The sequence below is a fragment of the Crocodylus siamensis genome, chromosome 4 (genome assembly GCF_052110815.1).
Source record: "Crocodylus siamensis isolate JL-2025a chromosome 4, ASM5211081v1, whole genome shotgun sequence".
In the NCBI taxonomy this organism is placed as follows: domain Eukaryota; kingdom Metazoa; phylum Chordata; order Crocodylia; family Crocodylidae; genus Crocodylus; species Crocodylus siamensis.
This window is the reverse complement of record NC_143398.1, coordinates 136,396,487-136,416,068: the sequence shown is the minus strand read 5'-3', so window position 1 is coordinate 136,416,068 and position 19,582 is coordinate 136,396,487. Positions and strand designations below refer to the sequence as shown.

At 43.2% G+C, this 19,582-nt stretch overlaps 1 protein-coding gene across 3 annotated transcripts in view; it reads right to left on the bottom strand.

Moving 5' to 3' along the window:
* The window catches only part of VWF (von Willebrand factor), a 263,892-nt gene that overhangs the window by 142,563 nt on the left and 101,747 nt on the right, over nt 1-19,582 (bottom strand). For all 3 annotated transcript variants that reach the window (XM_090043875.1, XM_090043874.1, XM_090043876.1), the window contains exons 14-18: nt 16,373-16,568; nt 14,965-15,180; nt 8,552-8,792; nt 7,592-7,686; nt 6,049-6,209 (exon numbers count right to left, since the gene is read on the bottom strand). In XM_090043875.1, coding sequence (XP_089900001.1) covers nt 6,049-6,209; nt 7,592-7,686; nt 8,552-8,792; nt 14,965-15,180; nt 16,373-16,568 — 909 coding nt within the window. The remainder of the gene's footprint in view (nt 1-6,048; nt 6,210-7,591; nt 7,687-8,551; nt 8,793-14,964; nt 15,181-16,372; nt 16,569-19,582) is intronic.

Genomic DNA, 19,582 nt, shown 5'->3' with positions numbered 1-19,582 from the left:
TTGATTACTATTCAAATCCTCCCCACAACATTACTTTTAGCACAAGAATAATCTGGCTGCCAAAAGATAATTTTTAACACTTTGGACAATTTTTACCCTGCTACAGAGCACTGAACACATGTGGGCACATCTCATGCAATTGATCTCAAGTGATCCCACGCATCATTGGATCTCAGCCTTCTCCATAAAACCATATTCCCAGCATAAGGAGAAAAAAAATGCTGAGCTCTGATATTCTCTTTCTTGTGTCCAGGGTTACAAAGGAGTAAATCTGTATATGTTGGCTTATTCTGATTATTGTTTTGAGAGCAGGGAGTCCTTGTGGTTTTCTCACCTGCCAAAAGGACAGGGAATAAGATGGAAAGCAATTACACTGTGAAGTGTCAAAGCAGTAGACTGAACCATACTGCCATCTAGTGGATAAAAACTGTCCTTACTTTACTGTGTTTCATTCAAACCCAATCATTCAAAACACTAACTCTAGCAAGTCACCACACTGAATGTACTGGGACGAATAATGTGACCAAAGAGCCCAGAATCAGACAGCAAATATCATCAAAAACTAAAGGCTGCTGTTTCTGGCAAGAGACTTGTGTAAGGACCATTTAAACCAGTGGGGGCCAATCTTTTTACAAATTAGCACTGAACCCTTCCCAAGTGCCACCCCATCCTCCTTTCCTGCCCAATTAGCTGCTCTGCTTTCCGCTCCCTGCCCTGTCCTCTTTGCCTGATCTGCTGCTTTGCTTTCTGCCCAATTTGCTGTTCTGTTTTCTACTCCCTGATTTATCTGTCATTGTGCTGCCTGTCTCCTCCCCAGTCTACCACATGCCATGCACAGAAGCTGCCTGTGCCACATGTGCTGCAGGGTGGGTACCCCTGGTTTAAACAATGTTTTCAAACAGATTTCAGAACCTGTGTACCCCTGATGGCTGAGGTTATGGGAATATGAGCATAACCATGGATTTATTCTTGAATAATTAACCTCCCTTTATTTTTTTGTTAGAATATCTTCTTCTAAAGGCTTTTATCAGTTCCCAGAAATTAGTCCAAATCTCAGCCTCCCCAGGCAGACAGGAGATTATGGTAATTCTGAATTTGGCTATATACCTGAAGTTAGTTTGCAAGCATTTTGAAGAGCCACTTCTTATTCTGGAAGAGTCCCCTCCCCCCCAGCAAGACAATGAAACATTCTCTACAATTTAAAAGCAACATCTGAAAATTAGTAACAGTTATGTGGAAGTTAATACTGGATACATTTTGCAGATGAACAATTTGTTCAGGTACCTTCTTTCTGAAGCAACGGCTTGTGCCTCCCCCCCCCCCCAAGACTATTGCTGGTATGCGCAAGGAACTTTGCCCACCTGGAAGTCTAGCTACGGTTTGTGCTAATGGACACTGACACAGCATTTACAGAACCTAGTGGGTGTTCCTGGGACTACTCTAAATTGGTTCTCTTCTTTCCAAGCACGTGGATCTTCAGGTGGTGGCAGTGACTATAGACATTTTTCACCAATTCCATATGGTAAGAAGTCTGCCACCTTTACTTTGGTATTTAGGTCTGACTGACCACCATTATCTGCATTTAGTAACGTCTAGGTTAGACTAATGCAATGTGCTATGTGCACCTGTCCTTGAAAACCACCCAGAAACTCCAGCTGGTGCAGAAGCCTGCCTGCCTTCTGAAAGGGAAGGATATCATAGAATCAGTGAGTCAGAAGGGACCTAGACAGATCATCTAGTCCGACCCCCTGCCATGGTGCCTATCCAGTCTCCTCTTGAAGATCTCCAGGGAAGGTGAGACACCACCTCTCTGGGAAGCCTATTCCAGGCTCTGGCCACCCTTACCAGGAAGTAGTTCTTCCTAATATCTAACCTAAACCTATCCTCCCTCAGCTTGTGGCCATTGTTCCTGGTGACTCCAAGGGGGGCCCTGGTGAACAGACTTTCCCCGAGTCCCTGCTGCTGGCCCCTGATAAGGTTGTAGGCAGCCACAAGATCCCCGCTCAGTCTCCTCTTGCAGAGACTGAAGAGATTCAGGTCCCTCAGCCTCTCCTCATAGGGCTGGCCACGGAGGCCCCCAGCCATATGAGTGGCCTCCTCTGGACCCTCTCCAGGTTCTTCACGTCCTTCTTGAAGTGCAGCACCCAGAACTGGACACGGTACTCCAGCTGCGGCCTGACCGGCACCGAATAGAGGGGGAGCAAGACCTCTCTGGACCTGTTAGTGATTCCCTTGTTGATGCAGGACAGGGTGTGGTTGGCTCTGCCTATTGCTTCATCGCACTGGTGACTCATATTCATCCTGGAGTCAATCCTGACTCCAAGATCCCTCTCTGCCTCTGTGCTGCTGAGAGGGTCAGCCCCTAACCTATAACCATAACGCTGGTTCCCTCTCCCCAGGTGCAGCACCCTGCACTTGTCCTTGTTGAACCGCATCCTGTCAGATCCGCCCACTCCTCTAACCTATCCAGGTCTGCCTGGATGCGGTCCCTGCCTGCCAGTGTATTCATTTTACCCCACAGCTTGGTGTCATCAGCGAACTTGAACAGGGTGCTCTCCACACCCTCGTCCAGGTCGCTAATGAAGATGTTGAACTGCACTGGCCCAAGGACCAAGCCCTGAGGGACTCGGCTGCCCACACCCTCCCAGGTCGACATTGACCCATCCGCCACCACACTCTGGGTTCACCCCTGGAGCCAGTTTGCCACCCACATGCCTGTGCATTCGTCAGTGCCCCAGTCCCTGAGCTTGCCCACCAGAATTGGGTGGGACACTGTGTCGAAGGCCTTCTGGAAGTCCAAGAAGATGAGATCGACTTCCTCCTTCACAACTAAGCTCTTTGTTACCTGGTCATACAAAGAGACCAGGTTAGTCAGGCAGGATCGGCCTTGCATGAACCCATGCTGGTTACCCCTCAACATCACTTCCCCTGCAGGGCTCTCACAAATGTGGCCCTTGATAATTTTTTCAAAGACCTTTCCCAGGATCGAAGTGAGGCTGACTGGCCTGTAGTTGCCAGGCTCTTCCTTCCTCCCCTTCTTGAAAATAGGGACCACATTGGCCCTTTTCCAGTCCTCAGGGACTTGGCCCAAGCACCAGGAGTTCTCAAACAGCCGTGCCAATGGCTCCGCAATGACACCAGCCAATTCCCTCAGCACCTGCGGATGAAGGTCATTCGGGCCCGCCAACATGGACACACCTAAGCCCTCCAGGTACTCCTTTACTAGGTCTGAACTAACAGTCGGGGGACTCGCATCCTTCCTGGGCCTCTACGCTATCACCCGAGAGCACCCCGTTGTCAGCAGACAGGAACACGGAGGCAGAAAACTTGTTGAAGAGTTCTGCCTTCTTTTGCGCGTCCATCACCAACTGCCCTGGCCTGCTCCATAGGGGTCCAATGTTACCCCGAGACTTCTTCTTGCTACCTATATACTTGAAGAAGGACTTTTTGTTATCCTTAATCCCAGAAGCTAATCTAAGCTCCAGTGCTGCTTTAGCCTTCCTTACCAAATCCCTACGAGCTCGGGTCAGGGAGATGTACTCCTCCTTTGTCACTGCCCCCTGCTTCCACTGCCAGTACACTTTTTTCTTTGGTTTCAGGCCAGCCTGGATGTCCGCGCTCAGCCATGAAGGTTTCTTGGACCCTTTTCCCGCCTTCCTGCGCAGAGGAATTGCGTCCTGCTGCGCCCCAAGGATAGCCTCCTTGAGGAAGGACCACCTTTCCTGGACCCCCATACTAGCTACCCCCTGAGCTCTGAGTGCCTCCCTGACTAGTGCCCTGAGCACATCAAAGTTGGCTTTCTTAAAGTCAAGCATTTGGGTAGAACGCCAAGAGCATATCATTCCAGTCATCCAGCGTCTGCACTGGTTCCCAGCAGTTTTCCAAATGTCATTTAAAATGCTGGTTTTGAACTATATGGCCCTAAACAGTCTGGGCTCTATATAGCTAAGTGGCCACCTTCTCTCTTATGCCCCATAGCAATCCCTAAGGTCAGGTGAGAACAACTACCTGGCAAGTACCATCAGTATTTGAATTCCACTTAGCAAAAACACATGGAAGGTTTTCCTTGTCTGTTGCTCCTCAGCTCTGAAACTCCTTCCTCTCTTGCCAAAGCCAGATCTGGACATTTTTTGGAAATACTATATGACCTTCCTATTTGGGCAGGAATTTGGCAAACAAAGCAGGTTGAGAGATTGTTTAGTGGGTCTTCATTTTACATGGATGTTCTAGTTCCCCTTTTAAATTGCTTTGTTCTCTTTTCATTCATTTTTTTCTCGTTGCTCTCCTATTTTATAAATTATTATGTTCTCTGTAAGCTGTCCAGAACCTTTGTTAGGAAAAACTATACATATCTTATAAATGAATGAATGAAAGATGCTGTCTTTATATTTTAGAGTAGGATCTGCCATTAAAAGTATCTGCTTATCAGCATACACGATATCAATCTTCAAAGAAGGAACAAAAATAAATCCTGAAAACGTCTAGAAAGAATACTAGCTCCAGTTTCTATTCAGGTAAAGGAAGGTATATGGAGGGGGAAATTTTATTTTTATATATATAAATATACACACACACACACATACATACATACATATATGTGTATATACATGTATATAGACATACACACACATGTACATAGACATATATACACATACATGCATACATACACACATATTATGCACCTAAAAAAGTAAAGGCAATGACTGTTTATCAATGCAGATAATTCCAGATTAATTCAATTACTGGTAATTACTGGTTTGGGGGTTGCTTTTGTTTTTTCTTGATGGACTTCAAAACTAGCAGATGAAGTGAATTCATGAAGACTTGAGCCTAAGTACACAGCAATTATATAAAACCTTGCCCATACATTTTAGTAGTGCTCACACTTTCTTTCATTAAACTAAAGGCCCAGACAAGCAAATTTGCGACTGTGAACAACTCAAGTCATTCGCAGTTTAATGGTTAGGAGGGCAAGGGAGGAGGGGACCCTACCCATGGGTACCATGGACCTTTCTAGATTAGCGAGGTAAAATGTTTTCACTTCGCATTATGCCAGATTTATAGGCAGGTAGAAAGGACCAGCTAGCACAGAAGAAAGTGCTATCCTGCCTCAGAGTATTCTACACCTGCAGTGCCAAACAGAACTTCCAGTTTCAGGACATGACACTCCTGAATTCCCTGAATATAATTCAAGTTACAAAACCGCTCTCCTTTTTCCAGTACCCCCCACCCCACCCAAAAATCAACAACTTTTGCCCTCTTACGTCACACAAATAAACGTCTTCATCTTTCAACCTGCTTCCCTTGGCGGAAGGGACTTGGAAGCATCTTTTACTACATTTGGACAAATGTGTGGTACCACTCTTGACAGAAGGAACAAATATGAATCCCAGAAATATCAATAACAATTCTAATTTCAGTTTCTAGGCAGGTAAAGGAAGGCATATGGATAAAAAAAAAAATAATACACATATAGAAAAAAAAAGGCAATAAAGGTTTATCAATGTAGATAAATTCCAGATGATGGTAAGTGTTGGTTTGCAGGTGGGGCGGGAGTAGTATTTTTGTTTGTTTTTTTTGCTTTTGTTTTTTTAAGAGTTTGAAACTAGCAGAGGAAGTAAATTCATGACATCTTAAGCCTGAAAAAAGATCTAAACAAACCCTCATGTACACCCACCCGCTTGGTTCTAGCACATGTGTGAGAGACCTTACTTATATCCCTTCACCTGCCCAAACAGGTCTCTTCAGCACTAAGTGACCCTTTCCATATGCTCACAGCATGAGAGCAGCAGCATTTTGGCTCCTTTCTACACAGGTACATTAGGCATGGGAAAGGGGATTTCTGTATATACTTCCTCCCAATACACTTGCTGAGGAGCAGCTCCAATTGGATGAACAGCACTGAACTTTTGGGCTAAATAGTTGCAGGAGACATTGCAAGCCATGGGGTTGGGTGCAGCAACAGGAGAGCTGATGATAGGAAAGTAAGGCAAAGGAAATTATCACAATCCATTTGTGGTTAAACACAGCAATTCATATTTTGCTTACCATCCCTTTGGGACAGAGGCATCCAGATAAGCAGTTATGGCTGACACACTCCAAGTCATAATTCTGGCAGGTCTTAGCACACTCAATGCCTTGAGCCCCTGGGTTGTTTGGCGGACAGATGAACTTGTCCATGGGAGGCCTGCAGGTCAAGCTCCTTTTTACTGCAAGAAATTTTTTTAAATGTCATTACAATCAAAATGTCATTAGGAGAATGCTCATGGAATTCACTGGCATTTTTACTACAAGTCCAATTTTATATAAAGTTGGAACCAAACATAGCTCTACATTCTGGTAAAAATAAAGCAACAACCCTCACCCCGACTCCCTAGGTGCAAACTCTATTAACACCAATATCAAGGTACTTTTGTCCATGGGAGAAGGAAATGAGCTATATTAGTGCAAGCATCGTTATACTGGTAAAATTGTACTCACACTAGAACTTGTCCTTGTATAATTATAATGGTAGCAACAACAACAACAACAACACGGCTCTAACTAACATACTATAGAATTATGCAGCACTTTGGTTTTCAGTTTTTTTGATGGAAAGTCAAAATTTCTGAACAGCTCTAGATTGATTTATTTCATTGTTTCCATGTAAATTAAATCTAAAAAAGATGCTGCCCCAAGACATTAAACTATTGAACTACTAAATCTTAAGAGCATTAAAATAATCAGTTTGATCGGGTCTCAATTGGGTAGACACCTACCAAATCTCCTTCCAGGCCCCTTACTCTCTCAGAAATTTACATTTAGTTCTTTCCAAGATCCCCAAGCAGCAAGCTCTGAAAATTGGGACCACTTCTGAGCAAGGCACCAAGTTATCTCCAGAGTTTCAGAGAATTCACAGAGTGCTTGACCAGCCACAGCAACCTTTCTTCTGTTCCCCTAATGCTTGTTGCTGAGGCAAAAATGAGATGGGAAGAGGTGGTCTCTTCAAAATGCTAGTCTCAGGCCATATGAGGCTTCTTATGTCTGAGTCAGCATCTTATATTCCATCCACAAAACTGATGGGAAACCAGAGCAGATGCTGAGTTGGTGTCATGTGCTCCCAACAAGCCAGCTGCTGCATACTGTGCCAGCTTCAGTGACTGAACAGTTTTACGACATGCCATTTGGGAGTGGTCCTATCCTGAAGCTAAAAATCCTGCATAGCAATGGTCAGGCTGGCCTCCCAAAGGAATGATCACAACTTCTTAGCCTGATACAGGTAATAAAAAAGCTGACTGGATCACTGCTGTGATAATCATCAAGCAGGATGTGGGACTCTAAAACTATCCCTCAAGAGAGGGATTGCAACAACTAACTACAATCCTGTGATAACCAATCATATCAGATGCTCAGTACACATCCCCAGCTCCCTCTGAAGGCAGGAGCATGCCCGATTCCATCTAGTGGGAAGTGTTGGTTTATAGACACCAACAACACTCCACCCACTATGTCTTAGTACTTCCTACATGCTGCAAATGAAGAGACTGGGAGAGAGAGGATGGGAGGGAAAGAATAACAAACATGATTTTTTTTTTCCCCCAAGCACACTTACTTCTGGAAGATGGCTGGTTGGCAAAGTAAACATCTGGCAGAAAGGCACCAGGGAGCCTGTTGGTACTGCAGTGCATGAAGCCATTTTCACAATAGCTGCAAAAGAAACACAAGTACTGATATTTAACAAACTGACATTTCACTTACACTTTTGCTTCCAGAAAGTCTACAAAAACTGCCCTCTCACTTCCAAGGGCATTCTTTCCTCTTATTATGGAAACAGAGGCAGCAAAAGCTATAGCTAGCATTTCATACACATAAGGAAAACTGTTGCTCTCTACCCATGATGTACCCTTGATCTGCCAAGGCAAACTTCCTTCTAACCACCCATTATTATTTGCCATTCCTTTACTGAAACTTTAGGATAACGCAGTCCCACTATGCTATCCTGGCTTTAAACTGAGATGTGTTCAGTGAAATCAGGCCCATGAGCTACAGCATAAAGAAGGGTAGAAACAGCTTTTTACCAGAATTGAGATGCAGCATTAGCATCGTTGTGATCTTATTTATGAAGAGAAGAAGAACAGAATAGAAAACAGACTCATTAGGAAGAGTTTATCAATTAAATTCTTAATTGTGGGTTAATAATTGTAATGGCTTTTTAATAGTTGCATACTTGAAAGAGACAAGTGGGTTTCAGTATTTTAAACATGTCCTAGGATAAAATCAAACAGTATTTTAAAAGCCTATAAAGTTGCTAGTGCAAGTGTCTGAATTTCATTTCAGAATATTTAGCAGAATGTGGTTTAATAGTCTCCTCTGTGATAAAGATGCATTTAGTGTAACATGTCTATATTAGCATATCTAGTGCCCTTCTATTTAAATTGGTTGGGGGCAAAATCTTCAGCAAATTGAAATCAGCAGAGCTATACTGACATCAATGCAGCCATGTCAATTTAAACCACCTTTTCTTTTTTTTGGGGGGGCGGGGGTTCAGCTCAGTCATGAACCCTCTACTTACCACATAGTGTAATGGTCGGAAAAGACATCATCTGGTTGGAAAATCTCACCATCATAGTAACAAGAGCACTGGGATTTTGGCACGCAGTCTCCATGCTCGTCAATATATTGCCCAAGTGGGCAATAGCAGCCTTCCATGCAGAAATCATTACAATCTGCATCTGGGTAGGACAGGGATCGGCAGGTCTGATTGCATGGAGTTCCACATTGTTGGTAAACTTGGCCTTCAGGACAACTTATTGCTGTTAAACAATACACATCAATGAAATGACAACAGGACAACATACTGTCTTGAGACAAGAAGTTAAAAATGGCACACATTTTCATATTCATAGATGTTTTGTACACAGCCCATACAAATCAACAGTCATATTGGGTTGAACTGGTTTTGAATCAAGCCCTAAATGAATGACTACTTTCTTTTGAGACAATACAACGGAGGGCGAAAAGGGAAATACATTTTTATTGCGACATGGTTTCTCTATTAAATCATTTTTGTCCCAGCAAAGAGGTTATTACAAAAGGAACTAGAGATGCACCACTGACACATCAAGGTCCACACAGAATCATAGAAAAGGACTGCAAAAAGTCATCTAGTCCAAACCCCTGCTCAAAGCAGGACCATCCCCAGTTACATCATCCCAGCTTTGTCTACTCAGGTTTTAACAACCTCTATGAATAGAGATTCAACAACCCCTCTGGGTCGCCTGTTCCAGTGCTTTGCTACTCTCCTCATGGGAAAGTTTTTCCTAATGTCTAACCTAAATTTCCCTTGCTGCAACTTGAGACGGTTGCTTCTTGTTCTGTTATGTGCCACCACTAAAAATGGTCTAGCTCCATCCTATTTGTAACCACTCTTCAGGTAGTTAAAGGCTGTTATTAAATCCCTCCTCAGTCTTCTCATCTCCAGACTAAATAAACGCATTGGCCTTATTCATCTAGATAATCCCATAGAAGATAATGAGACTTAAACTTCTGCAATGTGAACAAGGAGGAACTTCAAGCACAATTGAGAATGAAAGCTTTGATGCGAGTCTCAATAAGAGGAACAGCCATGAAAAATACCATCTGACTCCATATCTGCTCAGATTTGGATCTAGATGGCACAAGTGTCTTGGGTTTTTAAATGTATTGTCCCTGTACTTAGTTTTATTAATGATTTAATTTAGCGACAAATATGTCAAATTTAGGAGCACTCAAAGTTCAGCACCCAAATCAATTCATAAGTAGCTTGATTGTCAGAAACTCCCAGGGCTAGCAATACTCACCAAAAGTGTGAGATTCGTTAAGTGCTCAGCACCTGCAAAACATCAACTTATTAATGGGCTTAGGGGGCAAATTTCAAGCATTTATTAACTTTTCATAATCTGGCCCTTGGTATGTGCCTCTTTTAACCTACCAGCTGGTAAACCATGCTTGAATTTGGTAAAGGGGAGAATCAATCTTGGGAGAAGCTTCTTAGTTGGTTATATAATATCCAACACTAGGTGGCAGCAATGACAACCAATGTACATCTATCTTCTTCCCCAGAAGTGGGGAAAGGGGAGTGTCAGGATTTTTCTCCAAAGATTGTACTGTCAAGTGGGATTTACACTTTTTATGGAGCTTCCCAGGGAAAAAACAGGGTTTTAAGAAGAAGTAGGGGACTCAGAGGAGTGCAGGAGCTGCAGGCCAGATTCTGCAAGTTCCTGTCACACTAGTCTAGTTCAAGGGGATGCTCCTTTCACCACACCAGAAGAAGGACCTGACTGACCATGTCCTTTGTTATAAGAGAACAACGCCTTGGATATCCTAGTGCTAATGGCTCTTCTTCTTCTATAGCTTCCTCAAAGGGACAGGGAATAGTAGGGCTAAGGCCCTGCTCTCCTACACCAAAACCAACAGCGCTGTACCAACATAACGGAAAGAGGACCCCATAAACTTAAAAACATGAGTCATTTTGGACATTTATATAAGGCCATCATTTCACAGCCTTTAGCAGATTTAGACAGTACTATTGCTTCCCCTTTTCATAACAGAAATAGAACAGATACACAGAGAAGCTAAAGGACTTGCCAAAGATTGCACAGGGAGCATGTAGCAGAGTATGGACTTAAATCCAGCTACCCCAAGTCTGAGGCTTTCAGCACTGAGCTATCCTTTCTCTCTCAGATGATCCATCTATGTCCCTCAGAGCAGGTAGCACCCACTGGAAACCAACTACCTGTCCCCTGGGGCTTCCTTCAGGTTCTTAAGAAGGGCACTAGATGCCTGTCCAACAGCCCTCACAACTATGCAGCTGGGCCAATAGAAAATATCACAGAAAATCCTTACTAGGCCATAAGCATTTTTAAGACCTGGGACAGGTTGGTAAGGTACCTATCATGCAAGTGCTTAAAGACCAGAAGCATTATGATATGTTGGCTATAGAATCACCTCTGGCTGAGTTAGTTACCTGCTATTGATGAAATTTAAATTAAGTAAACTGGTTCCACTAAAACATACACCCGTGAAGCAGAGGAGCAGTCACAGCTTCGGTGCATCAGACCATCAGCACGCATTATGCAGACTTCACATGCAAGTCTCAAGCCCATTAAAGGAGCAATTGTTCTCCTTCATGTGACAGGAGATGTCTGGGGCATCAGGATTATTTAATGAGCTCTGATGGATCTGCACTCAGGGAAATCAGTGCTAGATGAAGGTCCATAATGCATAGAGATGAGGAAGCAGTATTGCACTATTAAAGATTAATTGCGAAAATTGACTTGTTCAATTACAGCAAAAGCAATGGTGCATTATCGCTGCTCTCTTGCTCTTTCGCTCTCTCTCTTTCAGCCTCCTGAGCTGTGCATTTTTAAAAGGATTTTTATTGGATTACTGTTCCACTATGTGAATATTTACATAAATTAGGTAAACATTATGAAACCATGCAGCAATTTAATACAATCCAATCTTGGTCTCATTCTCAGTAAATATTATCCAACCCATGGCAGTCAGAATGACTGAACTTCACCAGTACTGATAGTATCAAATGGGAACTCCAGCGACCTCTCACCTCCCTACCTTTCACAATGACTCAGTTTTTAAATGGCCACCCCACCCACAGTTTGGGAAAGAATAATGGAACTGTGGGAACATGGCCAGGCCTACGTGCTTTCCCCCCCGATTTCTCAATTGTCTTCTTTCTGATGAGTGAAATAAGTCTGGATAAAGGAAAAACATCTTTTCACAAGCGTTTGTGCAGATTTAGGGCCATTTTCATCACAATTTCATTCCAATGATTTTTTCCCCCCCAACCAAATTAGGGTGTCATTAGGGGCAGGTCAAGTCAGACCAACCTGATTGCTTTTTATGATCAGGTCATAAAAGCATTGGATGCAGGTGTTGCCAAGGACGTAGTCTTTCTGGACTTCAGCAAGGCCTTTGACACTGTCTCCCACCCCATCCTCATTAAAAAACTAGGCGACTGTGGCATTGATGCCTACACAGTCAGATGGATTGCAGATTGGCTGAAGGGTCATACTCAGAGGGTGGTGGTGGACGGGTCATATTCGACCTGGGGAGAAGTGGGCAGCGGAGTCCCCCAGGGCTCGGTCCTTGGGCCCACGCTGTTCAATTTCTTTATCAGTGATTTGGACGACGGGGTGAAAAGCAACCTGTTTAAATATGCTAATGCTACCAAAATTTGGGGTGAGGTGAGCATGTTAGTAGGGAGGGAAAGACTTCAGCAAGACCTGAATAGGTTACAGGAGTGGGCTAACAAAAACAGGATGCACTTCAATACTGACAAGTGCAGGGTGCTGCACTTGGTCAGTAGAAACCAGCAGCACACTTATACGATGGGAAACTCCCTTCTTGAGAGCACGGAGGCAGAAAGGGATCTTGAAGTCGTTACTGACTCCAAGATGAACATGGGCCGACAATGCGAGGTCACGGTTGGAAGGGCTAACTGGACCTTGTCGTGCATCCGCAGGTGCATCTCAAGCAGGGCCAAGGAGGTGATCCTCCACCTCTATGCGACACTGGTCAGGCCACAGCTGGAGTATTGTGTCCAGTTCTGTGCACCCCACTTCAGGAAGGATGTGGACAACATTGAGAGGGTGCAGAGGAGGGCCACCCACATGATCCAGGGACAACAGGGCAGACCCTACAATGACAGACTGCGGGACCTGAACCTGCTCAGCCTTCACAAGAGAAGGCTCAGGGGGGACCTGGTGACCATCTATAAACTCACTAGGGGGGGGGACCAGAAGGGTTTGGGAGAGACCTTGTTTCCTCTAGCACCCCCTGGCATAACAAGGAATAATAGCCACAAGTTGTTGGAGAGTAGGTTTAGATTAGACATTCATAAGAACTACTTCACAGTTAGGGCGGCTAGGATCTGGAACCAACTTCCAAGGGAAGTGGTGCTGGCTCCTACCCTGGGGGTCTTTAAAAAGGAGGCTTGATGCCTACCTGGCTAGAGTCATTTGAGCCCACTTTTTCTCCTGCCCAGGCAGGGGGTCAGACTTGAAGATCTACAAGGTCCCTCCCGACCCTACTTCTATGATTCTATGAAATCTCCCTAATGGTGAGACGCACACAAAAATCAACAGATGTTTCTTGCTCTATTCCAGGGATCCCAAACTGTGGTACACATACCCCTGGGGGTATGCAAGACATCCCTGGCGGGGTACATGGGAGAAATTGTGTAATGGCACATCTAATTTTCGTTATCATAATTGGTATTTAAGGGGTTAAAATACAAAACTTATGCAGGCAGCTAGTTAATCTGGAAGAGGGTATGAAATCAGAAAAAGTTTGGAAACCTCTGTTCTACTCCATTCCCCCCAGACTGGCTGTTGATTGCCAATCTTTACAAAATCATTCTATTAATTTTTGCCACCCTATTTCCCACCTTTTCCCACAGCTTGTTATCTTCATTCACCTGCTATGTTTTCTCCTTTAAATTACAAGCTTTGGGGGACTGAAGCTTCCCTTTACAATAGGCCAGGTTTTCAAAGGATCCTATACAAACTAGATACTGAAATGCCATTGACTTTCAAGGGGAGCCGGGCTGTGAACTCTCTCAGGCACAAATGAAATTCTCACCCTAATGGGAAGCTATATGCTACTTGAACAATAATGATTAGTAAGTAGACTTAGACACCTAAATGCTATTCTATCTCACCCTATTCAGGTCCTTAAAATGCAGCAAGGCATCTGTTTTTGTAAGGGTGAAGTTATACTTATGTTTAGGTCATGCTAAATCTATAACTGTTACATGAGAATAAAGTTAGAATGTAAGAGTGAGCAGTCGCATGTTAAGGGTTAATACCAATTCTTGCCTGTACAGGTCTGACTTGCCACTAGAGGGCTGGCAAACAGATGCATGGCTAAGAGTCAGGACATCTGGCTCTATCCCTGCTCTAGGGGGAGAGCAGAGAGTCTGGAAGCAGTGCATTCTGAGATATTGGAGGACTGGCACTTGCTCATTTCATCACCATGGAGCAGGTTGAAGTTACCCTAATACAAGCAAGGTAGCACAGCCCAGAGTTAACCCTCACCTGAAGTGGCATAACTTTGAGCTGTTCAGAAACACTTAGCTTAAGTTAACAAGTGGTAACATGTGAATGCTCACATTTTAAGTGTTCTTAGTATGGTGTGAGTGAAATGTGAAACTTAACCCAAACACATAATCATCTTACACTTAAGACTAAATCATAAAAAAACCTGCAAGCAAAAGGAAAACCCACCTACTTTTTGCATTAGTTATTTGAAAAGGACTTGAGCAGGATAGGTATCTAATAAGTGGAATTCCAACAGAAGGAACAGAATTTAAGCCCCAGTGTTTTATCAAAGGTTTTCCAGCATCAGGTTCATAGTACAATCTATTGGCCATGCAGAAAAAAGGACTGAGCAGGATCAGCCAAGCTGGATTCACATATCTGCAAAATGATGCAACTAAATAACTGACTTGGCCACTTGCTCAGAATCTAAACTGAATAAGCAGCTAGTTTGCTACTTAACCAGGGATCTGATCTAGTATTTTCATACCCTCTGCTCCAGCTGATGTTGGCAAAAACTAAGGAGTCTAGGATTTCACAGGTTTGAACCCCTAAAGAGGAAATGCCAAAGTATTCACACATTGTCATAAACACTATGGGACTACTAAGATCTCCAGTCCCAGCTGTTCAAAAACTTTGCAGATAAGCAATTAAAAGTTATGAAGGTTTATTTGAATTAAGGCATCAAACAAGATGAGGTTTGCTCTATGACAGCTAACCATCTTGATGCTAAGCACACAGCTGGAGGGCAAGAGCTGAGACTTCTCCACACCTCATAGAGAATAAATTCAGCATCTTGCATAACTCAGATTCTTCAATTCTCTGCCTCTGCCTCACAGGACACCATGGAATCAATGCAAGAAAACAACTCTCAGGAGCATTTACTTACAGCAGAAGTCTGGTTCCCTCCAGTTGATGAGGACATCTTTCCTAGCACATGCCGTGGCGTAGCTAGAAATAGCAGAACACAAGCAATCTTTGCCATCAGAGCAGGAGCAAACATCGTAGTGGCAGTTCTTCAGATAGGGAGAAGGATTGACTTCATGGTGACAAGGCTCAAACAGGGGGGACATCAGAATGGAGCAGGACACCTCTGCATACTTGGCTAAAAGGAGAAAAATGTTGTATGTGCACAGTAGTCTACAAGATCAGAGACAGTAAAGAGGAAATAGAGAAACTGGAGAAAGTCAACCATTTCCTTTTTACTTGCCTTATAAAATAATTCAGTGGAAGAGAAAAATTTGATCCTCCATCTAAAATGTTAACACATTCTCCATTAAATAGTAATGGTAGATAACAGTAAAACAAACAAAGGAAAACCTCTGTGTTTTATGCTATTACCCAAAGTGGAATTGTTGGCTCCCCCTACAGTTAAGGTTGTCCAGTTCCGTTTGCTTCTTCTTCCAAGGTCCTGTTTTCGATTGTATATGTTATCAAAGTGAAACTCAGAAAGCTGAAACTTGCCATGCCCTATCCCTGCAGATTGACCAGGCATGCTCCACCCAGGGGCCAGGGGTTCTTCCTGCAATTGCTCCTGCTTGAACCAAGGGGCTTCTGTGGCATGTGACACCAGAATGGAGAGTAGGGAGAACACAAGAACTGAACCTGCAGAGACCTCCCTTGTAGTAGCCAAATGTTACAAACAGAAAGAAGGAAGCAGTTTCATTTGGAATACAGAGTGGGGTAAGGGAAAGGCACAGAGGAATGGGGAGGGAGAAGTCAGATGGGGAAAGGGGTAAGGAATATGGCAGAAACAGAGAAAGTGGGAGATCAGGAGCCAGGAGTTCTGAGCCTGGCTGAGAGCATTGTGTCCACCTGAAGCTCTGCTATTGGCACAGTCGCTCCATGAGCTGAAGACAAAGATGCCTTGCCTGTGCTGTGGATCTCATGGTGTAAACTTCCTGATGGCTCAAGTCAGGGGTCATAAAGTTTTGGTTTTACATTATGGAATTGGTAGAAGGGAGATGTCAATTTTTAATAAGGAATTTCATTTTTTTAAATTCATGTGAACATTAATAATGCTGCTGGGTCACACGTTTAGAAGTTAGGAAACCCCATGGTTAATGTTCTTTTGTACCGTCTTAAACTTTACAGTCTGGTATGACTATGCATGATGATGCAGTTCCAAACACGGAAGCACGTGCTGTTCTTGCTGTATAGGGCCCAGGCCTCATTTAATTTTTCTGTGGTGCAAATGCTAGTGCCATCTAATTCATGGCAGCTGCATCTTTTTTGGAACAAAAGGTCACCTGGTGCTGTACTGTGGTTTATGTTCAGTTCAGGTTACGATTTAGTACCTAAGCGAGGGTTGAAGCTACAGGGGTCGCTGTCTTGTTTTAACAGATCTTGGCAATCTGCATTGAGCTTCCATGCATTTCCAAAGTCTTCCACAAGGGCTTCAACCATGCCAGAAGGTGTAAGAAAGTCATCCCCTTGGTTGCCATTGTAATTTCCACATAGGCCACATGTTCTTTCAGTATACACAGGGGAAAGCTTAAAGACAGAAAGTGAGAATGGTTATTCTTTGATAAATGTCCGCAAATTCATAACAATATTTTTATTAGAATGTGAATGTGACCAATTCTTTAAACGAACATATGTTCTCAAGTACATTTTTTTTTAAAGTTTCTGGTCTTACTTTATCATCGTTCTAGCTGAACAATCTTTGCTTACTATTTTGACTACTATTTTTTTTAAACAAGGAATAGAAACCTATGAGCAGAAGATTAATTAGAAGATTAATCTTTAAGAAGATTAGAAAAATTCATTTCCCCACAAAACATTTTACTTTGTGTATTATTAAATGCACTGTATCTATGCTCCTTTTCTCTGTTTCACCCATTTATGTAGATATTTAGGGTGGAAATCATTTTACAATACAGGAAAGTAACTGTAATATCTCAAACATTGGGGAGACAAGTCTGTGACACCCACAATATCTGAAAGCACTACAGCTCACTTTAAAAAAAAAAAAAAAAAGAATCTTGATTTGATAGTGTTGGCAGATGACCATGATAAAGACTCCAAGAATTGTTTTCTTTACACATTAAACAATGAGCTTTATTCAAATAAGAAAAACAATACAACTCCTAAATCTGCCCCGGAGAATGGAGAACTTCTGTCAGCTGTGAACCCTCTCTTGTTGCAGGTATGTCTGACTTCCCACTGCACTTTGAAAGAGCCAGTAAAAATATCCTGTACAAACATCTTTAATACAATATTCTACCCAGACTAACCTACAGTTCCAGGGAAGTCTAAGGACCTGCAAAAGGTAAAATGAGACCCTGAATTTAGACATAAAGGCAGCATGTATTTAGAGAACACCAATACTGTAAAGCAGCAAGGACAAACTCTGACAGGATTTCAACAGGCAAATAGACGGGATTTCAATTGCCAGTGGCAATAAGGATTATGGATCTAGTACCTCAAGTACTAGATCCAGTACATTAATAAATTAGATTTCTACTCTTGGCAACACAGCTTGCCAGGAAACATAAGACAGTCCAGGGGCAGAGCAATCTGAATAGTCAAATACCCGTCACAGTTACTGTTCTGGCTAATGGAGCACTGATGAAGTGTTCCCAAAGGGTTCCCAGTACTGTCCTCACTAAGAAAATTAGCAATCACTGGGGCAAAGGGGAAAAAAAGAGCATCACAAGGAGCAATCAGAAACTCTCAAGGAAAATGCATCTTTAATGCTTCTCTAAGGACATCAGCTATGTGCTAAGAGAGGCCCAGATCCAAGTCTCCTTACTAGACAGCCGACGATTCAGCCTCTGCTCACCTCAAGAGTGTATGTGTAACCACCTTCTTTTGCCTAAGGAGGGATACAACTCCCATTCTCTCAATGGGCAAGTTAGGGCATTTGACCCTGGATAATTACACAGCTCTCCCATTCTGTCAGCTCCAGAAATAGAGCCTAAGTCACCAGTGGAGGTGCATGGCTTTTTTCTCTCAATGGACACCCTTAACTAACTTCCTCTTGTTGGGATCCAGCTCAACCTGACAGCAGAGTGGAGATGTCTATCTGAACTAGCACATTTAATGCTGCAGCACTGCCTTTACACTTAAGTAAAAGGAGTGGGGGGCTCCACTACAACTGGTGTGGTAGTGAGGCCCATGTTTTACCCCACAGCCTAATGATTAAGGCACCAGGACATAGGCCAGGGCATGGAAGACCTGGATAATAAGCAATTCTGGGCCTTATGGGATTTAAGCCCAGGTTTCCCATTTCTCAAGAAAGTGCCTTCATCACTAAGCCATATGCTAGGCAGGGGTTTAGGCAGTTTCCACCTCTACTGTTGAAACTTTAAAAGAATCACAAAATCAGATGGAAAGCAAACATGAAAGATTCTGGCTCTGTAGCCCAGAGAAGGGGTCACTGCCTTAGGGGGGGAAGAAGCCTCTTTCTGGCCCCATCACTCAACAACCCAGCGTCAACAGCAGGGGTGAAGGTTACCCTCAGCCATGCTTGTCACACAGCCTGGTGGTTAGGACACTGATTGGGAATACAGGGCCTGACTTCCAATTTACAGGGGCGGAGAAGTGATAGTGACTTCAGAATCCAAAATCTCTCACGGTTCTTGAGTAACCACTGACTTTCATACCATACAATCTCTATTTATGACTTTTTTTTCAGATGCACTTCCAGACAGATTTGGATCACAACAAAAGATAAGAGGAGTTAGATTCCTACTTGGATTGTTTCTGAGCATTTGCAGTAAGCTGACCCTAAAAACATGTGCAGCAATTCAAGAAACTGCTTAGGATAAGCATAAGGAATGTAGGTATCATAAAGGAACTGTCAGGTGTTGTACAAGGTGGGATAGGATCACCTTTAGAGACTTAGGAAGCTTCTAGGCCTGCCTCTGCTACTCAGATGTCTTGAAGGCAAAGCTGGATCTGAGCCAAAAAGGCTGACTCTAGTTCAGATTCCATATATGTTTTGAAAATGTCAGGTCTTGTGTGAAAGGGTCAGCCCACAAGCTTCTAAAGGTCAATGGAGGGTTGCTTTGAAGAATTCAGATGAAAAATCCAAAAACTTGTAACTTTTTACCAGAAGTGTTTTCATAAGCAATGTTCTCACTTCCCTCAATTGTCAGAAATGTTTGGCCACAGGTCGGTCTATAAATATGATGTAAATTAGAACTTACAAGAAAGCTGCTTCTGATAGAAGATTAGGGAAAGAACTCATAGCAGATCTTAATAATAAAAGAAGACAATGGGAGAAATGTTTGAGACTAGCAAGTGGCAACCTCAATTTACAGTAAAGCTTTTGAAGTAGAATATCATATTTATTTGAAAAGCAGGATAAGGCACTGATCAGGATATAAAGGGCACTTGGCAGCAGGGACAGTAACTTCACAGAAAAGTCAGAAATCCCAAGAGACACCAGTTGATTGCTCAACCCCGCAAAAAATGCCAGGTAGTCTGATATTTCATATCGTTACAAGACTGGATTACAGCACAAACTGCTGCATCTGGAATCTGAAGTTATTCCTACTGGT